The following is a 27,333-nucleotide window of genomic DNA, read 5'->3' on the forward strand; positions in this document are numbered from 1 at the left end:
GTTAATTCGGCCCTGGGGAAGTCATTAAGAGGCTTTTTCAAAAGAGCATGGAATTTGGAGTAAGGGTTAATGTAAACAGTTTCCTCTACTTTAGATTAATTTCTAAACAGGCTTAGTTAATAACACTATTCTCCACACAGATACCGATTTTTTTAATTTTATATGTATGCTATATATATGCAGTAATAACTACAGCTGTACTGAAACTACATTTACTTTTTCATTTACTAGAACTGCATCCACACCAGGTCACTTTTATGTAGATCTAAATGAAGCTCCATAGAAAACCAAAATGAATATTCTTCAAAAGCTCTTTGACCAGTTACTTCATCAATGAGTTCAGAAACTAGAGAAAACAGTCAGCTCCTAAAACCTAATTTCACAGTACTTACTGATAGACTTAAGAGATCACACTGCAAACCAAAGTGGATACAGGTATTGAGCAATAAATATTTGAACTGTGTTGATACTAAAGAGCTACAGAACAGACACAAGTAGTTTGCATTAGTTTAGTCTTTAAAGGAAGCATTCCAATCACTGTTTTAAGGAAAAGGTGGCTCACTTTAATAACCACAGGCATTGGTCACTATTTAACAAGACATTCTAAAAAAGTAATCACAATTTGTCCAATAGCAGTTTACAAGTGGATGGTATACATTAAGATACAGAGGTAGAAGTTCACTTTTACAATGCTTCACTAATACAGATTACGAAATTCAAGGCACAAAATTGTTCGCTTTACAAAAAATACTGTAAAAATGTCATTTGCTGTTCTACAATGTGAGTACAACTCAAAAAAATCTTTACACCCTTCCATATTCTGCATGTAGAGTTGCATCAGGCATTATTCTATGTTTCCTTTGCTAATAATTGGCATATGACCAGCACTTACATAAACAGTTTGTATCTCAGCTGAGTTGCTTTGTCTTTTAGGCACAAGTCCAGTTACAGAAATTTAATACAACAGCTTCCTCGGGGGGCGGGAGAACTCTGTCGGAAGTAAGAATGAGGAGGAAGAAAAGAAACATATAGTCCATAACAGTAGATTGGACTCTGACATATAGAGGGAAACAGAACAGAGCATATTTCAAATCAAGTGACTTGAAAAAAGTCAGTTTAAATCATTGACTGCATTCCTAGAAAACCAGATGCCCAGTACAAGTTTGCTGTGAGAGTAGAGACATTCACTTGCCTTTGAATCGGCAGAGATTTACAAATTTCTTTTTATCTTTGTTTAAATAGAACACACACAGTTGCTACAAAAGAGAATTACATGACAATTTGGCCATGTGTCCTTTAGAGAGCTTGGGTGAACAAGTGAAGAGATGCATTCAGAAACTGTCCTTGAATTTGCTAAAAGGTTATGAGCAGTAGCTTAAATCTCAAGATTTCCCTCCCTCCCCCTTCCCAAATCACATAGGGAAAAGACAAACAATTTCTGAAACATTGCATCTTCTAGTTGAAAACAGCTCTTATAAGCCTTGGCAGGCTGAGGAAGAGATATCACACAGTGCATCCCTACAACAAGTAGTATGACTAGTTTACTGTACATACAGTGATATCCTAAAGGACAATGGTGGCAGCTACATTGTAAATTCACTTTGCTTACCTATCACATTTTCCAAGTACTCTAGTCAGTTTTATTTACAGTATATAAAAAAACATTGATTTTTAGAGTTCAATACACAGGTTTAGGACCCAAGAGAATGCCACAGTAAGATGTTGACATTTGCATGTTAGATGCAAGTGCACTTCGCAATTCAGTCACGTAACATTATCGTAGTCACCTATAAATGTTAGTCCATCCAAACCAGTGTTAAATTCCATTTTTTGCTTCGTTGTTGTTTGTAGCCTGTTTCCTTTGAGCGATGAAAGGGTACATACACTTGTCTGCTCCCAAAAATCGGTACATGCATACAACTGCTTCAAAGGGCAGAATACTGTGAAAAAGAGGTTATAAAATTGTTAGAAGACAGCATAAACCAAAACCTCTGCTTACACTATGTACTTGGTCTCCTTAAAAGCAACATTAAGAAGCCTCTCCAATAGCTATTAAGAGACTTAAAGGATTTTTATTCCACAGGGATACTTACAGAGAGAATTGAAATACTAGAGTCCCAACCACACAGGCAAGCAGAAAGGAGGAAGAAGCTACTTATTCACATGCCTCCAGCTTAGACCAGATTTTCTGCTGCTTCTTCACAAGCAGTGTGATAGCTTGTTTTAAAGAGGGGGGGGGGGGGGGGGGGGGGCAAGGGCATCACAGAAGGCCTACTAAAAGCAAAGCATCTGCTCAAAGCCACATCAGCAGAGGTCATCAGACATTTAAGATATTCTTTAATGTGGGATTAGTGTTAGTTAATGCCATTCTTTGATCACCAGATGTTTAACCACCTTGACTTATAGTCTAAACTCAATCATCCATCCTTAAAGAGAGAGGTCTGAAGTAAAGAGAGCAATTTCCTTTTTCCCTCTCCAGATAAAATTCCAAGAGGTGACTACGTGATGGATACCTGGCTACCGGCTCTCCCCTCCTTCCCACATCCACAAAATACTACTTTTATTTCAAGCGTAGTACTCAGGGGCTCTAATGAAGGACTAAAATGGGAATTCCTCAGCCCTTGGGAACAGTGGCAGACACTCATTCAGTGGAAAGCAGTACGCAGAATCTGGCCATTAGAACCAATGACCACTAAAGCACTAAGAAGTAGATGCACTGGTACAGGTGTCCTCACTGCCGGTAGTACTGCTTGTGCAGTAGCGACTGGAGGGCCTTTGATCTAAGTGCTGCTGCCTTGGGCATGGATTATGCAGAAGCTTTGATCTCCCTGTTGGAAACTAAAGTGTTGAACCAAGACAACCCGAAGGGCCTTTGATGTGACTGTTGCTGCATAAGGCACTGCTTGTGCAGAGAGCACTGAAGCACTCTCTGAGCTTCTGGCTTAAAGATGCTGACAGTGGCCTTGATTTGTTGGCAGAAGAGACACATACATACTCTCTTCCAGGAAAGAGGTAAGCCTGTCCACCATGAGAGACTTGAGGCAGAGGAGAACCGCTGCCTTGCAAGTGGAATAAAAATCAGCAAGGTTCTCAGTTTCAACCATCCCTCACAGAAGGAAAATAAGACAACACTATATTTTAAAGGTTCCTCCTACACACTACAGATTTAAAATGAAAACACAGACAGCTGTGAAGCTGTTCTCTGTAAACTAGAATGCAAGTGATGTTGCATCAGTGGAGTTGAGCCAACTCCTGTATTACCCTGCATCACTGAAATTTCAGCCTGGTTATAGATTAAACAGAATTCCCATCCAAAAACTGTAGTGTGTTAGACAGAACAAAGGAGGCAATTCCTTTAAATAGCCCTTCCTCCAAACTTAGACTCTGAAAATTGGTTCTGAATGTGCAGATTTTCAGTTTATCTACCATATCTGTGCAAGTCCTAGAGAATCTGCAGGCAGAGCCTCCTACACACTGGTTCTAGAGGAACCTCTACAAGCAGCTAGAGGTTCCTTTGCTGGAAGCTGCCTCATGCCCCATTCCTAAGGAGGAACCCAAACAATGGAAATAAAAGTCTGTTGAACAGAAAATAGGAATCTAAGGAGGATGGAAGATACCAGAAGGGTAAAACAAGGATGCATAATACACAGGGTCTCAGTTTTATGGAGCTTCCCAAACAAGCAACCTACACTCATGCAAGCCAAGAAAGAGACTTATGAACAAAACAGCACCTATAGCCTGTGTGGGTGGGAGGGTGTTTATATCCAGAAAGTGGACATGCTCATGTATTTTACTAGTAGTCTGTAGATTGTATTGCCAACGAACTGGCACTTCAGCTCTTACCTTTTCATGAAGGTGACCATATACATGAGGCGAGGTGTGCAGATCATTGGCTGGTCTGTAAGGATAGCTCTCATAGCCTGCTTCACACAGTATTCTGGTTTCAAGGGTGGAAGGAAAGGCTCAATTTCTTTTCTGAAATATTTGATTAAGACAGATTAATAAGATACATAAAGGACCACAGACCTCAGTGAAGAGTTCATTAACTCACTCTCTTTGGAATGCCTCAGCAGGGACAAAGACTTCAATTTTTTTATATTCACTGTTAAGTTACAAAGACTATAGCTCAAAACTTGTGTTGCCTAAGTACAAAAGGACAGAAGACACTCAATGAATTCACAAAGTCTCTTTTTCGAGTCTAACACTAACATATATTAAAGCAGATATAATACTTATTTTAATATTTTTATGGTAACAGTTTAGTTACCTTCAAGTACTTTTATGACACTACAAACACAGAGCAGAAGGAGAATTTTACTCACCTGATCCTGCACCCTCTAAACATTCCTGTATCTACAAGATAAGGGCAGACTAAAGTTGTTTTGATTCCGTCCTTTTCAGCAGCCTTCAATTCATGGCTCAAAGACTCATGGAAACCTACAGCTCCAAATTTGCTGGCGCAATAATCCTGCGTTGGCAATGAACGAAGCAAAAAAAAAAAGGCAACTTAAAAAGGACAGATATGAATCATGTTCAAAGCCAAAGCATATCTGAAGTGATTCTGCACAGATTTTCAAAGCAACAACAAAAGACACCCACTGAATAGAGCATCACATCAACTCATTTATCACTTTACTTTTGAGGCAATTAGCACAGAATCATGAAAGCAGGAAAGCTGAATGTAGGAGGATATTACCTCGGATTCAAGTCTTTGAATCAGGCAGGCTCACATGGCAGGTTATTCTGATTACCAGTTTGCTTAATATTAAATGTTACAACAAAGGACCGAGATACCTAATACTACCTTGGGTCAGATTTGAAAAAGCTTGGAGAGTTGGCAGGGCATAGGTGTAAAAATCTTAAATGCTTTATTTTTTAGGTTAGTTTCAACAGAAGATATAATGGAGATTTGAGTGTATTATTTAATTTTCAGAAGAAGATATAGCTTGTATATCTCATAAAAATACTAAGTTCAGCAACATTAAAAAATAATTCCATAGACAGCAGTAGCATTTGAATTTTCCATTGGATGTATCCACCTCTGCTGGTGGTCACACCCACCATCTAGGAAATTCTTTGTAGTTTTCTCAAGACAGTAAATACTCTAAAAAGCCTTAAGTTACACCAGCTTCATTCACTTCTGTTACGAAACACTGCAGTTTAAGGTCCTGGACTGAGCCTTACCTATATGCAAAGAAGCCTGTGTTTATGAGGTAATATGACCATTATTCCATTAGACACATTAATTCATTTTCACTAACTGAATGCTTTTTGTTCACACTTGCATTTGTGCTAATGACCCAAAAAGCAAGATAATAGGCTCCAATCCTAACTTAGTTTTATGTACCAAACAAATCTCACAGACGGGTGTTCTCAAACAACTGCTAGCAACTAGACAACCTAATGCTTATAAGTGGGAGCCTAATAAAGCAGGTGAGCCATATATTCTGGAAGGAAGGCTGGCAGCCTTGTCCTCACAGAAACAGGAAACAGAAAACATTACTTTTGAAAATCCTTGCCTTTGGCTTCAAGCTTAGCACTGAAGATCTTGACAGGAGTAGGTAGGTGGGCATCTTTCAGGTTCCTAAATGTATCAGGTAATTCAAAGATCATTTAGCATTCTGAAATCCTTAGGCATCCTAGGCTTTCTCTCTAAGTGGCAAGTCCACCTGCAAAGTAGGTGAATACAGTGGCTGCCCAAGTCCTGTGAATCCCACTCACAGCGAGCCATGTGTTGATATGGTACCCAGCACCATAGCTTCCAAGTATCTTTGAAGATTTGACTTTATTTTCTCTAGCTGATAAGACAAAAAAACTTATCCTAAGCAAGTGCCAAATTTATTGTTAATTATAGTCTAACAAACCTCCACTCCAGCAGTACTGAACAATCCTAAGGAACTTGCAACTGTCACGATGTGTCCGTGATTCATTTCCAGCATCTTGGGAAGGAATGCTTTAGTGGTCTGCAAAGTAAAAAAAAAAACAAAACAAACAAACCAAAACAAAACCAAAATAAAAAACCACACCACAAACACACTACATTAGTGATAAGTGTTCAAAACCTCTATCTCAGTTTATTATCAAGAATTTAGAAGTACGATCACTGTACAGGTTTTGAATTTCTGAGTTTGTCAAAAATGCCAACAGAAAATCTACAGCTTGTTTGTGAATTCAGACAGCAAGGATTATATCTCCAGAAATCCTAAGGTTAAAGGATCAATTGAGCTCAGACATGTTTATTTTTCTGCAAGAGACTAGTTATCAGAAAGAGATAATTTGACCCTAAAATGGAAGTCACATTTTTTTAAGACAGAAAAAGGAATGCAAAGTGTTTAATTACACCATCCAGCACATCTGTGTTAAGACCAGCGCTGATTATCAGTTCTAATTATTGACAGTGTGTTTTGTAAGTTAGATATGGCTAGTTTTATCCAATTAACTTATCATCTTGGGCATTTTACATTAAAAAAAATACTAAAGGCAAAGCTTTTGCTGATGTTACTTTTTACAGAATATAGTAAACATCTGCAAGTCTAAATTACTTTCCACCTTTATTAGTATCCATAAGCATTGCTCTAACTAAAAAGACAAGATATACATTTCTATTATCAATTCCTTAAGAGTTTCAAAAGAAAACCAAATAAAACAAAAGCAAGCCTCAAGATGAAACTTTGATTTTAACCTCCAATTTTTATGCTTTGATTATAATAAAGTTTGCTTCTGTTTAAAAACCCAAGTCATAGTTAACACCTTTAAAAAATTAAATTTTAAGCAATAAATTGAAGGTATTTACTAGATCACCCCTGCTAGAATACCTACCTTTGTCATATCTGTTTTCTGAAGCTGACTCAACACTTTCCTTTTTTAAATAAGTATTAAGCAGAGCACCATATATGCTAAAAAAAAAAAATCAATGAAGTAGTAAAATGGTATGTGTAGTTATGATTTACTTCAGCTTCTAGGTTGTTAGTGTACTATATGAGATCACTTTTAAATTGCCAAAGAACTTCAGACAACGCTTTTTAATCACAAACGTGCCTAGTTAATATATAAATCTATTAATGACAGAGCTATTATTCTATTCTAATTCACTCAGTACCACAAATGCTTAGTCCTCCCAGAAACCTGGCCTTCCCATGTAATTTGGATCCAAACTCAGAGCATGCAAATGCACCTTAAGTATTTGCTACTTGCTTAATTGTTGGTCTGAGTCATGTCAGCTGCATTCTTAAAAAGACATGCAAGCTAGAGCTGAATCCATCTAATTCCATTCTTATGCTGTCTGCATTTTCCAATCACAGACGTCAGGACAGTTTTGCTCTAATGATTTTCACATGTTCCTGTACAACATTTTTGCCTGCAGGTGTTAAATGACTAATCCAGACCTCCTAACACCACACAAAAGAGTGTTTTCACTGCACAGCTGGCAGATGATAGAAGATTAACAGACCTCCTGACTCCTTGCCTTTTCTACTGTTGATTCATACAACTCCTATATTCTGTCATAACTGCATAACGAAGCTAATTAAAAAATAATCTGAGAGCAAGCTGCCTTGCATTTGTTTCTTTCCTCATGGCAGGGATCTCTAAACCTCTTATGTAGAGCCTCAGACAAGAATCCAGTTTGCTGTTAAACTAATCTGTGCCAGGCACAGAAAGTTGCAGCCTCTCTTCCCATGTTGCATGGCAACAAAGCCCAGTCATCACTGGGCAGCGCTGCCTGAAAAGGTAAGAGGCTTCTCTTCGACAGCACTGAAGTTTACAGTGTGTTATTTATCTGCAGCCTGCCTTACGCACCCCAACACTGACGGTGTGTATGCTAGCCCTGATCTTCCATGCTATCCCTGCAGGAGATCCATGCTCCCATCTCAGTCCTGCTAGCAATTTACTCCCCTCCGGAGCATTAGTCAGCTCCATCAGCAGTTTCCACTTACATCTCAGTTATCTGTCCACATCACATTGGAATGACTGATTGCCACCTCACATTGCCAGAAAGCTTGATAATGCAGACTGAAGCTCTGCCTGCAAACCACAGCAACTACAGAAATGAAGGGGCGCTCGCCTTGGAGTTTGTCTTGGGGGAGAGAAAGAAGTAGTAATACATTTTTTTTCCTACCACTTTCAAGGCATGAATCAATGTTTTCTTCCAAGAGATAAACAACAGGCAAGTGCACCAAGCTTTGTTGGACTGGCTTCTCTATTATCTTTACTATGGCACTCCTTTTTTTTCCTTCTTTTTTTTTTTAATATGATGAACTATAACTAGGTGTCCATAAGTGTCGATATTTATCTATGGCTGAAGAAGAAGAGATTGTTCACAGGCGTATGTATAGATATGGGAAATAACCAGAACAACTACAGAGCAGTAAATTTCAGAAAGCCCGCTCAACTATGCTACACTCCTTCAAAGCATAAAGATTACAAAGACTGAGTTTTCAGAGCCTGTGGCTAAAGTAACCCATTTTCAACCAAGAGGAAATAAACCCTGCTGAGGACACTTGGGTGACATCTTCAGCAATTCAAGTGCAGACCGAACAACTCCCAGCAGCAGAACTACAGTCACTTTATGTAAGTCATCTCTTAAAAGGCCATTTATGGCCACATAGGAAAACACACAGCTCCTCTGCTCTGAAGACAATTAGCAATTCATGGAAATCTTTGCGTGAGACCTCGGTGTTCTGAAACAGCCTGTTCAGAGCAGGCCCCTGTACTTTGTCATGGGACATTATCCCGCAAATCCATTTAAAACCTGAAGCTGAGGCAGTCTATAAAGATAGCCCAACTATCATATGTAGAAAACTTAGCAGTCAGCTATCAACATCTCAGCTAAATGGATGTCAGAGAAAGTCATCTCGGTTGCTGCCATCCTCCAGCCATCTGCAACAGCTGGGAGTCAGTACTTGAAAACAAGCACTGTCAGAGGCAGACACACCCTATGGGGGGATGCATTTCCAGTCTCAGAGTACAGGCTTGCCCACTGCTCCTCCCAGCCTCCTCTTGCTGAGAAAAACAATCGCAAAGTGAAGTTATTCTCTTTCGTGGTATAAGCAATCCCCAAATAAATCAGTGTTCTTACTGAGCTTCTGGCACAGCCCACTTCCTTGATCAAAGCAGCTTCCTCCATACTCTGGTCCCCAGTTTTTCTGCCTGTTACATAAACCAGATCAACCTAGTTTCTTGTTTCTAGTTTCTTTCAGCTTCAGCTACATCTGCCTACCAGACCTGAAGTCTTCTGAGTGCTTGTTGTGCTGCTGAGAAACTAGTTAAGAGTTTGACCGGTTCGGGGCAAGATGCCTCCTGGGTGGCCTTCCCATCTGGAGTTTGTCTGAACAGGTAGCACAGCCTGCATTAGTCTTCCGAGGTGATGCACGGACATGCTAATCCTCTATAAAAAAAAAAAGTATTAGAAGATACCAAGCAAGAAATGTGTTTTGTCCATGGCATTAGAGGTCATGAACCAGGCCCCCAAAATAATTCAAATCAACTCAAGTGATTTAATCAAACTATCTGCCTTCTGGTTTGATCCTCTAGGTTTCAGTTTTACCTCTCACAGCTGCAGAGGAAGGCATTTAACCAAAAGATTTAAGTACTTAAAGTCAGAGCTGGGTCTTTTATTAATGACAAACATAACACACTTTTCAACACTGAGGAGAAACCAGTAAGTAGAATATAGTGGATGAAAGGAATTGTGTTGTGATGCATCAGGGTGAGGAACCAGGGAAGTTATGCAGTGTTCAACATCAAGAAATTTAAGTTAAGCATCCTCTTCACTCAGAATTAGCTTTTTCTTTTTTTCTTTTTTTTTAGAAAAAATGAAAAACCTCAAAAGCATAGTGCAAACATGCATTTTCTAACCTGCAGTATAGTTTAGATACAGTGACTAGGTAGGATAGATAGAACAGATGAAGCTGTTCTGAACAGAGAGTAGAGCTAGTTTTTCGAGCTAGTTTCACCTTTAAGTTTTTCAGAGCTTAGAGATCAATTCCTAATCTTCTAAGCATTTTCCTCTATGCTTCTGAATATACCAGTGAGAACAAACTATTCCCAGTAGCTGTAACCAAACATCTATTTCATGTGCACACAGCTTTAATGACTTATTTCTCACAAGTGTGAAACTGAACAAGCATTTACATGTCACTTCATAGCTTTTGTAATCTGTTCTCAACATTTTGGTTTACGGCAAATTAACTTCTAACAGTCTAGCACTTCTTCCCTCCCCTTCCCCAAATTCTTTAGTTCCATTCTTAATGAAACAAAACTCAAAAGATTGTGCAACACAAAGAATAGCACAGCTGCAATGTCAAGACAAATTAGTCTAAACACAGCAAATGAGAATATGAAGAAATACTGTGTTTGGGAAAGTGATTTTTTTAATTAAATTTTGGATTAATTATTCTTAAAGAAGAAAGCAAGCATCCACAGAAAACAATGTTAGCTGTATGCAGCTCAAGACAATGCATACTGAATGCAGAAAGCACACCAAAGTAGAAAAGTACGTGCTACCTCATGTTTAGAGGGTTGTCTTTATATCAAAGAAAGAAATAAAGCAGGTACCAACACGCAAGGTCCTTTAAGTTTCTATTTTTCAATACAGTAATTGTTTTCATACTTTCTGCCTTCTGTCAATGTTCAACAGCCCTTTTAAACTATTTTGATGGCATAAACAAGCTGCTCTACTGTAAGGCAGAAATTCCTTTATGCCAAGGGAATAGCTCATTTTCCATACAGTCCCTTCAGGTAAGGAGGATGGAGCATGGTTATTTTTCTGGGGCTGATCAAAACAGGTGAGTTTTTACATTGCTTTAGTTACCCACAGCAGTGGTGTACGGTATAACAGACAAGACATTTCCTCCCAAGCCACAGCTATTCCTGACTGCCAGGACAGCTGGGTAAATGTCTTGTTTCATCTTCATGTTAAACACTATTTGGCCAGACCCAAGAAGCACAATTGGTGTGATTAGTCAAGGACTCATCCAGACAACTCTGGGAACTAAGGTACCAGAGATCGCAACAGCTTGCTGCCATGCGTGTTAGCTAATACTATAACCACTACCATGAAGCAACAGAGCCGGTGACAAGAGAATGTTGTTCCAAGTTTTCGTCTAAAATACATGTTGTGTCCTCTCTCCCCCTCAGCATGGACGTTCAGCCTTCTTTTCTTCCTATTCTTCTTCACAGACCCCAGCAGGATACACTGCAGGTTCTCCTACTCCCGTACAGGACAGCATGTGGCCACTCACTCACCACAGAACAAAATACAGAGATTTCCACATGCCCCAATTTCTCTTTCCATTCCAGTAACTGAGAAGGAAGGCATGAAGGTCTGACAAAAGAGCACCTCTAACTCTTCTGCAGACAGGCTGTAGCAGCCTTGCCTTAAAGGAGGTTTGTCCAAACGGGGTAGTATAGCAGTAATGCACTACTGTGTGTTAAAAGCGAAAGAGAGGTGCCTGAAAGGCAGAAAAACCCCATGGCAAGCTTATCAGTAAATATACTGAAGTTATTTTCAGCTACAGTCATACAGCCCAGCTTATTTCAGAAGATAACCACTTTAAATACATTTTATAAACACAGGGTAAAACTTCACTTACAGGATTACAGTGAAAGCCATTGCCAAATAGTTTTAGAAGAGGCCTTGAAAGTATATGCTAGAACTGTGTAACTCTCAAAGGAGAATTTATTCAAGTTAGAGGCTATAATATCCAAAATGCCTTCTCACGCACCAAAGCATGCAGTTATAAGCCTGGATTTAACCATTTATTTTCCTTCTAGCTTTTTTATTTGGCTCCAATGAGAACTGAGAATAAATACTTGTCATTTGCACTATCATCTCCATTACTTTTCCCATATTGTCTCCATATCCTTCTTAAATTCCATTACGCCAGCATCCCTGAAATATTAGGTTAAGGTGAGATTAGTAACTGTGCTAAGACTACATGAAAATACCAAGTACCGAGTTGAAGACTAGAGAGACCACACAGCACAAAGGACATGCCTCTGCCAGTAACAGGCTGAATACAGAAGGCAGACAGAAGTCTACAACTACTGTTGACCTTGCTAACATAAGGGACCAAAGCTGTACTTTAAAGGACCTCAGATGTCTCTGCTGACTGTTTTCAAGAAGTGCTGGGCCCCTTCTGGATAATTAGCCACTGTCTAAGTAAATATTTGAATAGCTGTGGAAATTAGTACTATTTTTGATCTTCGGTTTCTATTCTCAAGAAATGATAATGAAAAAATAGGCTAGAATTACCCAGTCTTCCTAAAGTAATGAATTAAAAAAGTCACACATTTATCTGGATTTTTGGTGGGTCTACCCAGATCCTTTCAGAGCAAAAAGGATCAGGAGATAAACATGACATCCTCAAGCCAAGCTTCCACAGACAGCTGTATTAAAAGCATGAAAGGAAACTATTCAAGGATTGCCCTCAAGTGTGCCTTGAACAGGCCCTGCGTTCAAAACAAAAAAGCTAGACCTTCCAATATTTCATCTCGAAAGGAGTCCCTTATTTAGCTCCTGGCAGGCAACACAACCTTCAATTTCTCACTAAAGCTTTATTTGTCCTTCACATAAAAACACACTGTTTTGGGGCCATGGGGATTCCTTTAATATTGAACTGCAACAGCAGTTAATGCTTAACATACATGCACAGTAATAATGTTACAGTTGCCTTGCAACCAGAAGCTCATGAAAGAACAAGATAGACTTAAACAGAAGTCTATAATGATGATGAGTAACAAAGAAGCAAAGCCACACTCCCCCCCTCCCAATACTTTGGATATCCTACATTTGCAGACAGAGTGAAACTACAGATAAGATCTACCCAGGTTAAGAGGTGAAGGTAACAAAATAAGTAAATACCTTGAAGAATTAAGTCACAATGAAAAGCAACATCAGTTAATTTAAAACTGTATTTAATTTACAGAGAAATAAGTTTTTTCCTCTCTCCAACTCTGCATGAAATACTGCTTTGAAGTACATGAAGTCTTAGCTTAGTAAAAACATAAGCTATTACTTGAGTCACTTGTTTTTTAATTCATTATTAATTCATGTTAGGAATTAACATTCCTGTTTTCTCCACTCTCATGACCGATCCATACAGATAAAATCCCCTGCTTCTCAACAAACGTATTTAATCAGCTGAGAAGCACCTAAGTTGTACAAAACTAAGGTAAATCTTATTTACTGAAGTTTGTAAGTGGGTTTGTTAGTAGTAACAAATGTCTGTCATGCCATTTGCTAAACAACAAGTATGCTACAGTCCATCATTACTACCTTGTTTAGCGTTTATAGTACTTAGGGTCCAGTTACAAAATTTCTTCAATTTTCAAAGCCAATAGTTACCACTGTTTCCTGTGAATCGTTCAGTTATTGTAGTGATTCCTGTTACATGGAGTCAACTCATGTTGAGTATATCAGAAGAAAGCTGAAACTGAATTAAGTAGTTTCCTTAATCAGAACTTAGTGCCACAAAGCTGTTTACAATGGGTAGACAGTAAAGATAAGATAAGTAATGCTATTAAAAAAAAAAAAAAAACCACAGGAAACTAATACCACTAGTTATCTCTCAAACATTAATCATTGATTTCCACTCTTTACTACTAGAACTAATTATGTCATGCCTAGGGCAACTGAACATTGCCTGGCTAAATTGCCTTTTGTATAGTTTGTTAACAAGGCTTAGTTGAAAAAGGGTTGTGTCTACAGAGAGTGGGATATGAAAAGTGCTTAGGGAAGGACATTGCAACAGAAACTTTTGTTACTGTTGCCTTATCATGTCACTACATTGTCTCCCCCTCCCCTTTCTTTTAAGGGCTTCATTTCCTGTGATCTTACCCCAAATTGGGTAACTAAGACTGGAGCAGAAAACAGCTTTGTTCTCCCTCTTGTCTGAAGCGTAGGTTAAGTACTCAAGAACGCTACCTAAATAATAGAATTCCTGCTTCAGAAACTTTCTTCTTGAGAGTCAAGCTGGAAAAGGTATCATTACCTAAGGTTTACAGTGGTCTGCTGCTAATCAAACTCCCACCTGTCTTACATAAAGCTTTTCTGCATCCCCCACCATTGCATCACACTAGATTTTGAGTGCACCTTTACCTAGGGCAGGGGTTTAGGTACATATAACACAGCCAAAGGTGGCCCTGATTTCTCCTTAAGAACATTTCACTTGCGTTTAGAGAGGCCACTACTTTATATGCTTTCTGGGCATGAAGAAGTTCAGGTATTCAAGCTGAACTACCCTTGTTATTTCTATACCAGCAAGTGGAAGTTAGAGTCTCCATCTTTCTGCTCCTGAGAACTTTTATATTCTTTCTTCCTAAGAGGAAACAGATTTTAGATTTACATGCTTTTAAAATTATTTCCACCCTCAGATGTCAGGCCTGTCCTGTAAAGTGTCTGATCTTTCTAATGACTATATGCCACCAGTCATTTCTGCGGAAGCATCTAGCCCACCTTTAATGGACATGCTTGTACATATACTACCATAAATGCACACCAACTTGTCTACGTTCACCTGTACTTGCAGATACCACTTTGTTGATGTATAACTGCTTCACATATATGCAGCAGTATATATCATTGTTTAAATCACTGATTGTATATTTAGACCTTTTCCCTCCAGAGTTTGCAAATCTGTGATTTCATACGGCTATGAAAAATGAAGCACATTCTCACAGGTTGCCCAGAGAGGCTGTGGAAATCTCCACCCTTGGAGATATTCAAAAGCCATTTGGACACGGTCCTGGGCCACTGGCTCTAGGTAGCCCTGCTTGAGCAGGGGGGTTGGACCTGACAACCTCCAGAGGTCCCTTCCAACCTCAACCATTCTATGATTCTCCACTTACATATACCAACTCCCTGCTCAAAAGCCCATTCCTCTTCCTCTCACAGAAGAAGTTCATAAGCCAGCAGAGACCTTGCACTCTTTGTCCCTACGTTAACTGCAAGTTTATCAACACAGAATCTTAACTAACCGTAAAGGATGCTGATTCCTCTGCCATATCTTTCCTGTATCTCCCCTACAGGAGCTCTTGCCTGTAATAAATTATCCTGCTCTGTCTGAAACAGTGTCTGTTCTACTTCCATTTCTCCTTCTCCTTTCAAGTCCTTTCAGCTGGAGAGAGGATCCAACAACGCAGTGCAGAGCACCTAGATGAATTTCTTGTCGAATTAACATATTTTCAGCTGAGTCCAGAACATACACATACCATACTGTTTTCACAAACTAATGATGTCCCCCCAGCTATTAGATGCCCTCCAGTAACTACACTCCCTTGCCAGCTTCTTAAGGGTATTCTGAGCCCTCACAGACAATTCTGCCCACTTTGAATTTTAATGGCTTTTAAAGCTTGGACAGAGCAATCATTTTGGATTCTCGACAGCTAGCAATGAACAGAAAGAAAGACAGTATCTCTGCTTAAGCCCTGTAAAAGTGCAGAACATAAGTTGCCAATGATGTTTGTTGTGGATTTCAAACGCCAAATTAATCTAAAAGCTGAGAAGGATTAGCAGTAGGTAAGATGGCACGGTAAGAGGGCTGTTGGAGGCCCAGCTATGTGTTTAGTCTGCCTTACGCTGCAAAACAAGCAAGATACAAGTCTAGACTGAAATGGAACTTCGGAACAAATGTATACACGCAGACTTCTCCAGCCCGCACAAGTTTAAGGCATAACCAAGCATGAGAACTGAAGCTTTCAAAGTACTCATGCTGAAAAGTTGACCTCTTCCCTCCCACCCAAACGCATCTTATTAGACAAATTGATATTTATTCTCCAGAAATATTAATCTCATTCTACTCTCAGACTATCATAGCTACCAAACCACAATTACTATTCAGTTTAAAGCAAGTATTACACAGTTGGCAGAAGCCACTGAAAAGTAACATGGAGTTTAAAGAAAGTGAATCCTTCTGCTCAGATCTACCATGTCAGCATTTGAGCTTTCCATATACCCAAGACTAACACAGAGCTCCAACATGGCTGTGACAGCCCAGTTACACTCCTGTAAATTCAGGAATTTAAGTTACAATCCCAGTAGGTAGCATCACCAACCTTGTATTCTTCCACAGGCAGATCTATCAGTAAAGACGACCTAACTTGCATTTATTCAAATGTCAAATTTGAAATTACTTTAGAGTTTGCTGGTCAGGTGATACAAGAAGTTAACACTTGGCTACTCCTTTCCACAAAAGCTGGTTTAAGCCCTGTTGAAGTCAAGCGACTAGAAATTCTACTTTGTTTATATACTGACAAATGGCCACGTCAAAGGATTTGTAGTGTTTCAGAGCTGTGTTGACATTAGTGTAACAAACACATTAGTCCCTCACCTTCATTAGCACAAGTTTGCAGCAAATGTCCAACCATTTGGAGAGCAGTTATTTATTGCCAGCTATTTGATAATCTTGACAAAAATGAAAACATGCCCCTATGAGTCAGTGAAAAATCCACATAACAAATTCATTTTAGAACAACTATTAGATAAGAGCTCAGAGTATTCTGTTCTGTGAACAAGAACACAATCCAACTTTTAAATACACACTTTTCTCCAGCTTGCCATAAGCTTAGTCATCCTCTGGAATATTTAGTAAAACTTGGTATTTTAGTCTGCATGTTTCCAAAAAACTACTAGAGAACAGTACTGTCAGAACTACTTACGGAAAATATGAAGTCATCATTCATGTTTTATGATTTATGCAACAGACTTTTCAAGAAGTGGCTAAACAGAAGACTGTCTCATATTTTATAGATACCTTAAGGCCAGTACCTCCATAGCACTGCAATTGCTATCATACTTGCACGTGGATGAAAGCTGAGTCACTTTACTCATCCTCCCCAACTCAGTCACTAAGTCATTGTTTTGAATCAATTACTTCATAAAAAGGAAAGTGATTATGCCATAACTGAGTATCTCACAAGAGGAACAAGATTAGAAGGAAAGCTTCCCTTTTCACGTTACAGTCCTACTTAGTGGAAACAGAAAAATAAAGAAGATATTATAGCTGAATGGAAATTTAGCTTCAAAATTTGTTTAGGAAACAGTAAGACCCTAGAAGGCTCCAACTTCTTATGAAGTAACTCACTGAATGAGAAGTACCAATTTTAAAATGCATGGAGCTCAGAGGTTTTTAAAAAACAAGGTGCTTCTATTTCATACTTCTCCCCACCTTCCAAAAAAGGGTGTGCAGAAAATAAATAGTCTTAGCAGGTAAACTTCTGCTTCATAAGCCAACAAAGGCTAAAATGACAAAAAATCTCCAGCTAATACAGTGACCAAAACAGTGACTAATACAATTTTCAAAGATTCTACTTGCACAGGCATTTTAACCAAACACCAGCAAACTGCTCACTTTCTTAGGGGGTGTTTTCAAAGACACAGATACTTCCTTCCTTTGCCTGCCTGTGGAAACTATGCTCTTTTCCCACAAGCTGAAACACAGCGCTGGCCTGGTTTTTCCACATTCAAACAGTGTTAGTACACCTGATTTCCAGAGAAGTCAAACAGTGCAGTAGGCACGGAGATCATTGCTCTTGACGGTACACAACAGCAGTCATAGTATCAGCACAAGGCAAATAAGCTAGAGCTGTTAACACAACATTATTTGATGTGTTCAGAAAACTAACTTACCTTTATCTAAGGGCTTTTAATAGTGTGTAATTAAAATACTGCAATCTCTTTAGAAGTCGAGTTGTTACATTCAGACTGTTATGCCAGTGGTGCATTTGCTATAGCTTGGAACCATTTATGACTACTTAACTATTTAGAGCCTGTAAATCCTATTCCAGAAAATCTCTCCAAGAATGAGGTTTCATTAGACAGCCGCAGAGGTCCTGTTCACAGCTACGTGGTTTTATCCTATTCCTCCTCACCCTTTCCCCAACATACATACCCCACACACTGGCTAGTCCAAGTCTGAAATGTTGATGAGGTGATTCTAGTCTCTAAATAGAAAAACTAATCAACTTGGCCAAGAAAATGAACAGCTTTCCTCCCTGCCCTCCGGACAGGTTAGTGAGCAGAACTGGCTCACACAAGGATCAGATGAATACCAAAACTAGTGCAAGGTAAGATGCAGATTCAAGGGGTGGTCCCACGTGACAGCTTGCCACCACTAAGCTGCCTTGTAGTTTCATCCTAAGTCAACAGAAATTTTGGACAAGTTACTTCTAAGCATATGCTCAAGCGCTCTTCTAAACCCACGCTGAAAGGGGAGTGCTTGAGAAGCTGTCACACAAGTTCAAACAGATGGCAGAAGTGACCAGCACCAGGGCACATTTAGGTGCAGAATTCAACAGCCAAACAAACTTGAATTTCAAAAGGCTCACACCAAGTCAGCCACCTCAGCTCTGCAGCTGTTCCGGCATTCCCTGGCCTACCATGCCCTCCCCTCCCAGTTGTGATAACTCACTCGTGTCAAGTGTTAATTTGACTGGCATATAAATCATTATACTAATACAATTATTTACAAGAGCAGAGTGTTCATTCAGAAGTGTAAGCACAGATGTAAATCTCTCCCCCGTTTGTGACATATTTTCTTTCAAACTAAACCCTCAGAAACTGAGATTCTACCAATCTCAAAGTCTATGCATACTCACCTACACTGTAACTGCATTTTGAAAGAATTTTTCTTTTTTTTTAACAGACTAAGAGGCCTAAGACCACAGGTAAAAGCATACAGCATCGCACGTAAATCAGCTTCAGTTTGCCTTTGCAGAAAGACTACCATTTTTCAGAAAAGACAGACAGGTATCAGTAACTCAGTCTTACCATTAGTGTGAACAGCCAGAAAACCTCAAAGGTCAAGGGAGCAAGGTTTATCAAGAGTGATACTCTGGCTTTTACATACAGAGGACTGTGGAAAGGTTTAATACTAGAGATACATAACAAAAACTTTCCCTCCCCGCCAAAAAAACCCAGAAGTGAAATCAAAGCATGAGAAGCATTGGGAAAGAATAACACTTCGCAGCTGATAAAGATAAAAGTAGAAAAGATTTTAAATGTGCAGTGCTAAAATGGCAGGGATGGTGCTAGAAAACATAACATTCATCTTTCCTCAGCCTGTCTAGTCAGAGTAATTGATGACACTGAGAGCTACAGAAAAGGATTGCTCACCCACACAGATCAGTTAAGACAGGTCTTAGGCAGTCATGCAAACACTGGGTTAGCAGGACACTTAGCCACATCATAATTAGGATTGCTTTTCTCCACAGTTGAGCACGTGAACACGCCTGTCTTCTAGAAGTCTGCTATAGTTGCTTGGTTATTACAGAAAGTTAATAACATAATGAGATCTCATTAACTTAGCTGCTTTTCATAAAATAAAAGCGGATATTACTTGTAGATAGAAGAATCTGGAACTTTAAACTCCATTGCTCTCCTAACCCCCACAGGCCAAGAAAGGCATACACATAATCTTTTAGACCGAGTATTTCACTGAAACAGTGAAGAGCCACTCTCTCCACTTCTAGTGAGGTTAGGCACCACACTGGCAAAGACTATCCTTCCATTCAAGGTCTTCCTGTCTCCCCAAATCCTTCACAAGTAACAGCATAATATCAGACCAAAGTCAGTGCAGAAGTTTTTGCTTATTCAGTCGACGTATCTCATTCCATAAGAGGCAGGAATTTAATCATTGCACTGATCGCTCATCCAGGACCATTTCTTCAGAGTAGATTAGCAATCCTGAAAGCATTCATACAGTTTGCCGAAAGTCTCCGACCCTCAGAAAGAGTCACAGGAGACTGAAGAGTGAGATTATCCCAAGTGCCTTACCTCTGCAAGCTATACTGCAACTCCAGCTTTATTTTTAGATTGCTGTAGAATTGCAAGCCACTAATAATTGATCAATACTTCAAATATGTTTCAAATAGTTTGAGAAGTCTTGTATGGTCTCTTCAGGACAACTTTCCCTTTCCTTAACGGAACTTTCACATTGCTTTTCTGTGAAATATATTACTGTTCTCACCTAAACTCTTCAAGCTTCATATAGTTTAGTGCATGGAAGTAACTGGCTGATCACACCTTATGCTACCATCTTGGACACCAATCTACAGGCAACAAAAAATCCACAGGTCACAATCTGAGAATCTCTATTTTCTGTCGTTTGAGAGTCTAAGAGCCATGCACCTTTCAAATGGCGCAGCAAATTAATTTCCAAAGTATGCCTGAGAGAAGCTGTCGCAAAAACTCGGGTGTAACTGAAGCAGTTTAAGGAAAACATTCTGAATGGTCATTTCAGATTTGTTAACTGACTGGGATGAAAATCAAACACTTCACATCATTAAAGAGAAGGAAGGGAAATGCATGAATTTGGCTGCTGTTTGAACAAAAGAGGTCAGCATTCACCACCACGCAAGGAAGATGCTCTAGCACAGAAAGTATATGTAGGAAGGCTGGTGTTGTAATATGTTCAAAGTATCTTCGATACGATTTTCCCACTGTCCTGATAGAAGTGTTGCTAATTAAACAAGTCAAGGGTGCTATAAGCTGTTTTGTTCAGACTCCTTGATATGTAACTACTCATTTATCATCAAGATACAGTAGACAATGGAGAACCATGACTGAACAGCCTTGATAGACCTCAGGGACTAGAGCTGAGTAACTTGTGGAATAACTACAGTTTGGTGGGCAGCACTCTGTAATCCCAATTATAGGTGCTTGAATTCATATGAGTCCTACACAAGGCAAACAAAGGGGCATTTTGCATAAGACTAAGACCCACCTACCACCCCATCCCAATGTGTTTGATTATGCTTGCTGACTCTTCAGATGAGTACATTGTCTGAAGAGTCATTTTTATCCTCACCCATGCCTACTCTGAAACTGGTATAAGATCGCTTCTACAGCCAAAGCTTAGACATCCAGGTACCTAACTAAATGGTTTGGGTTGGTGCCCCCCCAAAAAAAGATAAGAAAACTGAAAAACTTTCAATGATTTTTTAAAAAATGATCCCTACAACTAAAACATGACTACAAGGCTAGATTACAGATACAAACAGATTACAAGATACACGTTACAAAATTAAAGATTGCATGCTGTTGACAACCATGCTTGACACAATGCTAGACAAGCTCCTGGTAGACCATAAAATAAATCTGTGAGGAAAGCTTTGAGCCAGTAGTCTTGTGCCCACTCAAGCTCCAGAAATATATATCCACCCATTTATTTTCTAAAACTTGTGTTAAGTACATTCCTTTATAAAATGGGAAAGTGCAGTTTTCTAGAGCATGCATCTGGAAGATAGAGGGAATCTATCAATTGAGAAAATACTATTTTCTTGAGAAATGAACCCAAGAACATATGAACTGCAGAACCATACCAAAGCACTTATAAGTTTTAAGTACGACTAATATGACTGTTTCCGTAGCTAAGAATATGACTGCTTTTTCCTTCATATTCACAACCCAGCATGCTACCACAGTATACGAAACACATGTGCTGTCCAGGGTAATTTACTGGTGGCATGTAGTTTGAATCATTTTGCAAGGGAAGAGTTAGTTTTGATGACACTTTTTGGATCACATACACATGTTTTCCTTGAACTTGATCCAACTCATTTTTCAAAGAAAAAAAGTCAAGAACATGTAGATTAAACTTTGTAAGTAAACTTATGCATCTTGGGATACACTATCATGAAATTAAAAAAAAAAAAATCAGTTAAAGCAGCTAATTCCACTCATCCAAAATGCTAAATATAGCTAGCTGGCCTGTCAGTGGAATATTGTGTCTATATTTGATCATAGATACTAGAATCCTAGAGATGAAGACAAAAATCAAACTGCTATGCCAACAGGCCACAAGACTCGCACAGTATAGTTTCAAATGACATAACTTAAGTTGTCTTTTCTTCTGTAGAAGATTCAGTGTGCACACTAAGTGCAATACTTCCATATTTAAACTAAACTATAGGCATAAGCAAGCTTTATTTAACACTAGGGCGCTCGAAGAGACTAGAATAACAATACATAGGTATTGATACTTTATAGGTATAAATATATATAATATAGGTATAGTGGTTTATAAGCCACTGCTACTTTCCAAGGCTTTAGCAATCCTGTCAGTCTAATTAGACTGACAACTACAGCAGCTGCATACATAGGTATTTTACTTAGTAACTCTGCCTTAACTTTCTTTCCAAGGTACATTTAAGTTTTAGACTATTTATGAATGCCCTAATTACTGAGTAAAGAGGGAAATACTACTAAAGTATTTCTCTTCCCATACCAGTGTCAGGCCACCTAAAAGATTTGTTCAATTCCTACAGACAAATATACCTGCATAACTTCAAAAAATCAAGTAGTTTGTAAGTGAATGAACATAACTACTCCAGTTAAGATAGCAGTACACAAGTCTTCAAACTCTGCTCTCACTACGTGGATTATTTTTTTTTTTTTTCATAAATATGACAGAGCTGGAGCTGAATGCTTTTGCTTCCCCCTTTTGGTAAGTTGAAGAGAACTCCTCTAGGAGAGCTTTAAGCTGAAAGGTTTGGAGGATCCACATCACAGGGAAATGCAGATCACTGTTCTCTCAGAGATGAATACTGAAGATCTGCTGTACAGAAGGCCCTTCATGTCACAGAACTTCACAGACCCTGATTATCGCCTTGCCCCTGTCCCTCCATGAGTTCCATTCAACAACCAAATCTACAAGGATTTCCCAGGTACTATGCTGATGTACAATATTAACACCTACTTATCCAGCAATAGCATTATTCTTCCAGAAAAGTGTTAGAGTAGGTACAAGAATCTCAAATTGTCCTGAAACAAGAGTTTGTACAGTAGTTTTATTAAATACAGTTCCAGAGTCTAAAACACAGTATTTTGATACTTCACTTCAGCTTTATTGTAAAACTACAAGAAAGAAAAACTGTTATTCCTATATTTGCTTAAAACTGAGTAAGCAACAGCTTTATCTTATACTGTGATTCAACATTTTTCAAACCTGAATTCTGACATATCACAGGAATAAAACTTCCTAGTCTGCAGAAGTTCAGTTCCAGTAATTGACAAGTGCAGCCAAGTAAGTTACTATTCTTGCAACAGACTGGCAGGAAAGATAGTGTTACACTCATGCTACAGTTTTATGCATCTGCAAATTATAGTAAACCAGAGCTGGCTTGTTTCAAACCGGGAATGGATTTTGTCCCTGTGTTTTCAATATCAGAAGCATTCAAGTTATCACAGCATGAAATAACAGGTTTTTAATACTGCAGTGGATTTTATGCTGTGGAAATTGCTACATGATGCAGTGGTGACATGTTTATATAGAACACTCATAGGAAGGATTATACAAATCATGAATGTCAGCAAAATGGAAAGCATCTGTTTAGGCTGTGGCATGCTGCTAAGGCTCTCTTGACTGCCAGTTTGTGATATGGTACACAGCCCAGTTGGAGTCACAACAGCAAACCAGTGACAGACTTTCATGTCACTGCCTACTGCAGAAGATGGGCAGCCTTCAGATCATTGCTGTTAACAGAATGCAAACTCATATCACCTGCATTCTGCATGGAGAGGAAGCAGTCGATCTTATTTCGGATGTTTCAAGGGGACAGTACTAGAGCCCCATTTTAGGTTTTTATATAGAAGTACACTGAGGCTTGATTAATGATCAAGGGATGAGGAAGAATTTCCCGTCTCACATTAAAAAACCAAAACCCCAGCAAAACCCCAGAAAGTACAGACACTTAACTACTAAAGCAATATTACATGGAAGATCCATGTCTTTATAAAATCCATTTACAGCTTTTTGGACAAAACACCCTCCAAGAATAGTTAAAAGCCTACATAATGCTCCAGAGTATTAGCTTTGCTTTTGGACCACCAGTTTAGCTGACATGGAAAAGACTAGCTGTACAAGACTTCACACATCTAGACACATTGTTCTATTTAAGTCAGCATTGACTTGCATCAAAAAAGTTGGCTTCAAATCAGCTGATTCAGATGATATCTTATGAATTAAGTACTATTACTTTTAATAAAAGTCCACCCACTGTTGGTCAAGCCAGCCTTTTCTGGGGTCATGAAGGGGAAAGAAAGGAAAAAAGCTTTGCCAACAGCAAAAAACAAAAAGGAAAAGCAAAGCAGGACACAGGATCTGCAGGAAGTGTACATATGAACAGATCCTCAATTAAATATAAAGGGTGTTGACTGCTCCTTAGAAGCTTAAGCCAAGATCTCAAGTTCCACAATTCAGATCTAACTATACCTTCTTGGAGTAATTTTTTTTTTTTATTTTAAATTAGTCACTTCACATTGTAACATTTAGAGATGAATGAAACTGTTATGGAAACCCAGTCATAGCAATACTATAAGTTTAGTTTTCTGTTACTGTAAGAGACTCGGAACACATAGAGGGTGCTTTAAAAAGGTCTCTGAAACAATGTTATAAATAAGTGTATGACTTAGGCCTGAAGGAAGAACAGCTGGAGAATTTAGAATCCTCCCATATTTTAATTCATGGTGATGTCATAATTTAGAGTTCTTGGAAACTTTGTCAATTCGGCATTTAAACCACATCAATAACAGTCATTAAATTCAGTGCACATCTCTGTTTGCTTAAGCATCAATTTAACTTTTATGAAAGGGAACACACAGAGCTCTTCGCTGTAAGAAGTCTCATGAGCTGTCTCAGAACTTTTCAAATTGCCTTAAAATATACTTTCAGAGTTTAAAAGAGTTTCTAAACACACTATCTTGTGTGCACTGAAGTTTAAGCACTCTCTCTGCAAGTTTTACAATACATTGGAAAAAGACTGCTCTGCCATCAAGTGTTTCACAGCACAGATTTGAAGGGGCTCCTTTAGGGTTATGAAACAGCATTTTACTTCCACGTTAAAGTTAGGTTTGGGAGGGCCTTCTAAGTTTTGAAGATGAGGCATTTTACAAAATTTTATTATGAAAAGGTAAGATCAGCCAAAGAAGGCTTAAGTTGAAGTATATTTCAGATTGCCTAATCCTTTGATGGTTATGCAAGTGTATTTCATAATCTTATTTGAAGGACCAAAGAACAGTTTTAATACTAACAATGGGCTCAGTCTGACAGCTAATGCTAACCCAAGTGTGCATCATGTCCTCCTTCGACACTCCAATTTATGTAATTCCACACTACCGTGTGTTTAAAAATAAACCACACAGGTAAACAAGGTTTAGATAGACAAAAAGAGTAAGATCACATAGCTTGTTCCCCTTGATTAGCATCTGCTAGTTATGGAAACAATATCACCCCAGAAAACATATTAAAGATTTTCTTACTTCTACTGGCAGCCCCCAGAGAAAGCTATGAGGACAAATACACAGGATTCCTGAAAAAGTGTTCTTGGCTTGATTTCTTGAGAAATCTTTTTCTCCTTTCCTCCCAGCCTTCAAAAGGAACAATTTGCCTCCAAGGCAATTCAAACAACATTTCCAGCAGGGGTTTTAAGTATTTTTTCCAGAAATGTGCAAGTTTGCTATTGCAACCATCATTAAAACAGCATCTTAAAGCTGCTAACATGCTGGCAGAAGACTATGGGAGGAAGGCTGAGAAGCCATTCATTAACAGTAACAACCTTTAAGCAGATTCAGAGGTTATGCTTGCAAAGGATTTCATATCCAGGGCTACGGAAAAGGGCACAAGGACTTAGAACTCTGGATACTAGGAGGATATAGTTGATTTAAAACTATTTGTTAATAATTTTAATACCCACCATTCCTGTTAAACAGAAGAGCAAGTTAAAAATAAGAAACCCCCAAAGCGGTGAGCTTGCAAATGAAAGGGAGCAAGTGCAAAACTCAAGGAGACAGGAGTTAAGCAACAGCAGTTAATTTCCCAAAATTAACTGACAAAAAGGGTGGCAGAAAGGGGTTTATAGTTACCCAGAAGTGTGCATGACAGTTGACCATCATGGTCCTCTCAATAAGCTCATCAGGACACTCCAGAAGATGATGCCCGGAGACCACACCGGCATTGTTAACCAGGACGGACACCTCGCCAACCTCCTTGCGGACCCTCTCAGCTGTTGAGTAGACATTTTCTCTTTTGCCCACATCACAGGTGTATGTGTAAACCTGCAAGTTGCAATGGGGCAGCACATCTTTTTCTCCATCTCCAGCTACTAAGGAATACAGACAAGAGAACGGGGGGGGGGGGGGGAGGGGGGGAATAAAGTTCTTACTTGTATTTTGACATTCAAACAAGCAGTCGAGTGTAAACGGCAAATGCATTTCGATTACAGTAAAACTTCTATTTACTTTGGTGTCACCACAGTACACAAGGACTTGTCTATTCACTATTGCTGCCAAAGCGTTTTAAGAAAAGCTGCAGGTTTCAAAGCCGCTGTTGGGAGTCCAAGGCTACAGGAAGCAGGACCCCGCTCCCCACCGCGGGGCCCGGGCACAAGGCCGGCCCCGGCTGGCAGAGGCACTGACGGGGCGTTCGACGCCCCCGCGCCCGGCGGTCTCCAGCCCGGAGCCGCTCTCACCTGCCCGCCGCAGGTGAGAACGGCTCCGGGCTGGAGACCGCCACGCACGCAGCCTCGGCTAACTCTTGCCCGGGCCGGGGCAGGGCCGGCGGCCGGGCAGGTGAGAGGCGAGGGGCAGCGCCCGGGCCCGGGCCGGGCGGCGGGGACAGCCCGGGGAGCCCGCCCCGGCAGGCCGCCGCTTACCTCTGGGGGCGGCGGCGGCCGCCGCCTCGGCCATCTCCCGGTAGATGTGGCGCACCATGCCCGCCGTCTCCTCGTTGCTCTGCGTGTTGATGTCCCACAGCACCAGCAGCGCCCGGCGCCGGGCAAACTCCAGGGCGAAGAGGCGGCCCAGGCCGCTGCCCGCCCCGGTGATCAGGCACACCTGCCCCGCCACGCTCTTCTCCTTGGGCCGCACCAGCCACTTGGCCGCGGCCAGCACGAAAGCCCACAGCACTCTGAAAGTCACCACGAAGAGCTCCAGCAGGATGTTCATGCTGCCGGACCCCGACCGCGCGGGTCCCGGCACGGCCGCCCGCGGAGCCGGAGGGGACGGACGCCGGCGGCGCGGAGCCTCTCCGCGGTGGAGGCGGCTCCTCCTCGCCGCCCGGCTCCCCCACCCGGGGCCGCCCCTGCCCGGGACCTCCCGCTGCGGGAGGGGAGGGAGACTCCGCTCCCGCTGCTGAGGGTCCCGCTGCACCACCCGGGACCGGGCTCCCCCTCTCCGCGCCGCTCGCACTCACAGCCCGGCGCCGCCGCGGCCCCACGCCCTGCCTCAGTCACACACGCCAAGGAAGGAGCCCGGACACGGCGTTGCGCGCCCGCCGCCACCGCCGCCTCCCCGTCCCCGCACGCCCGCGGCTCCGCTACTGGCAGTGAACATCTTGCTCG

At 40.3% G+C, this 27,333-nt stretch overlaps 1 protein-coding gene across 1 annotated transcript; it reads right to left on the bottom strand.

Moving 5' to 3' along the window:
• Positions 1 to 238: 238 nt before the first annotated feature.
• RDH10 (retinol dehydrogenase 10) lies at positions 239 to 27,020 on the bottom strand. The gene is made up of 6 exons (XM_050892067.1): positions 26,647 to 27,020; positions 25,859 to 26,094; positions 5,865 to 5,963; positions 4,323 to 4,468; positions 3,844 to 3,975; positions 239 to 1,940 (listed from the first exon to the last, which is right to left on the bottom strand). Exons 1-6 carry the CDS (start codon positions 26,936 to 26,938, stop codon positions 1,817 to 1,819), a joined length of 1,029 nt encoding a protein of 342 aa, XP_050748024.1. The 5' UTR covers positions 26,939 to 27,020; the 3' UTR covers positions 239 to 1,816.
• Positions 27,021 to 27,333: the final 313 nt, after the last annotated feature.

The sequence above is a fragment of the Gymnogyps californianus genome, chromosome 2, assembly GCF_018139145.2.
Source record: "Gymnogyps californianus isolate 813 chromosome 2, ASM1813914v2, whole genome shotgun sequence".
NCBI classification, from domain to species: Eukaryota; Metazoa; Chordata; class Aves; order Accipitriformes; family Cathartidae; genus Gymnogyps; species Gymnogyps californianus.

Coding starts and splice junctions, on each gene's coding strand:
- RDH10 (XM_050892067.1), bottom strand. CDS start 26,938: ATGAACATCCTGCTGGAGCTCTTCGTGGTGACTTTCAGAGTGCTGTGG. Junction 5,964..25,858: donor ACTGTCATGCACACTTCTGG/GTAACTATAAAC, acceptor TTTACTTTGCAG/ACCACTAAAGCATTCCTTCC. Junction 3,976..4,322: donor TTTAGAGGGTGCAGGATCAG/GTGAGTAAAATT, acceptor CAAATATTTCAG/AAAAGAAATTGAGCCTTTCC.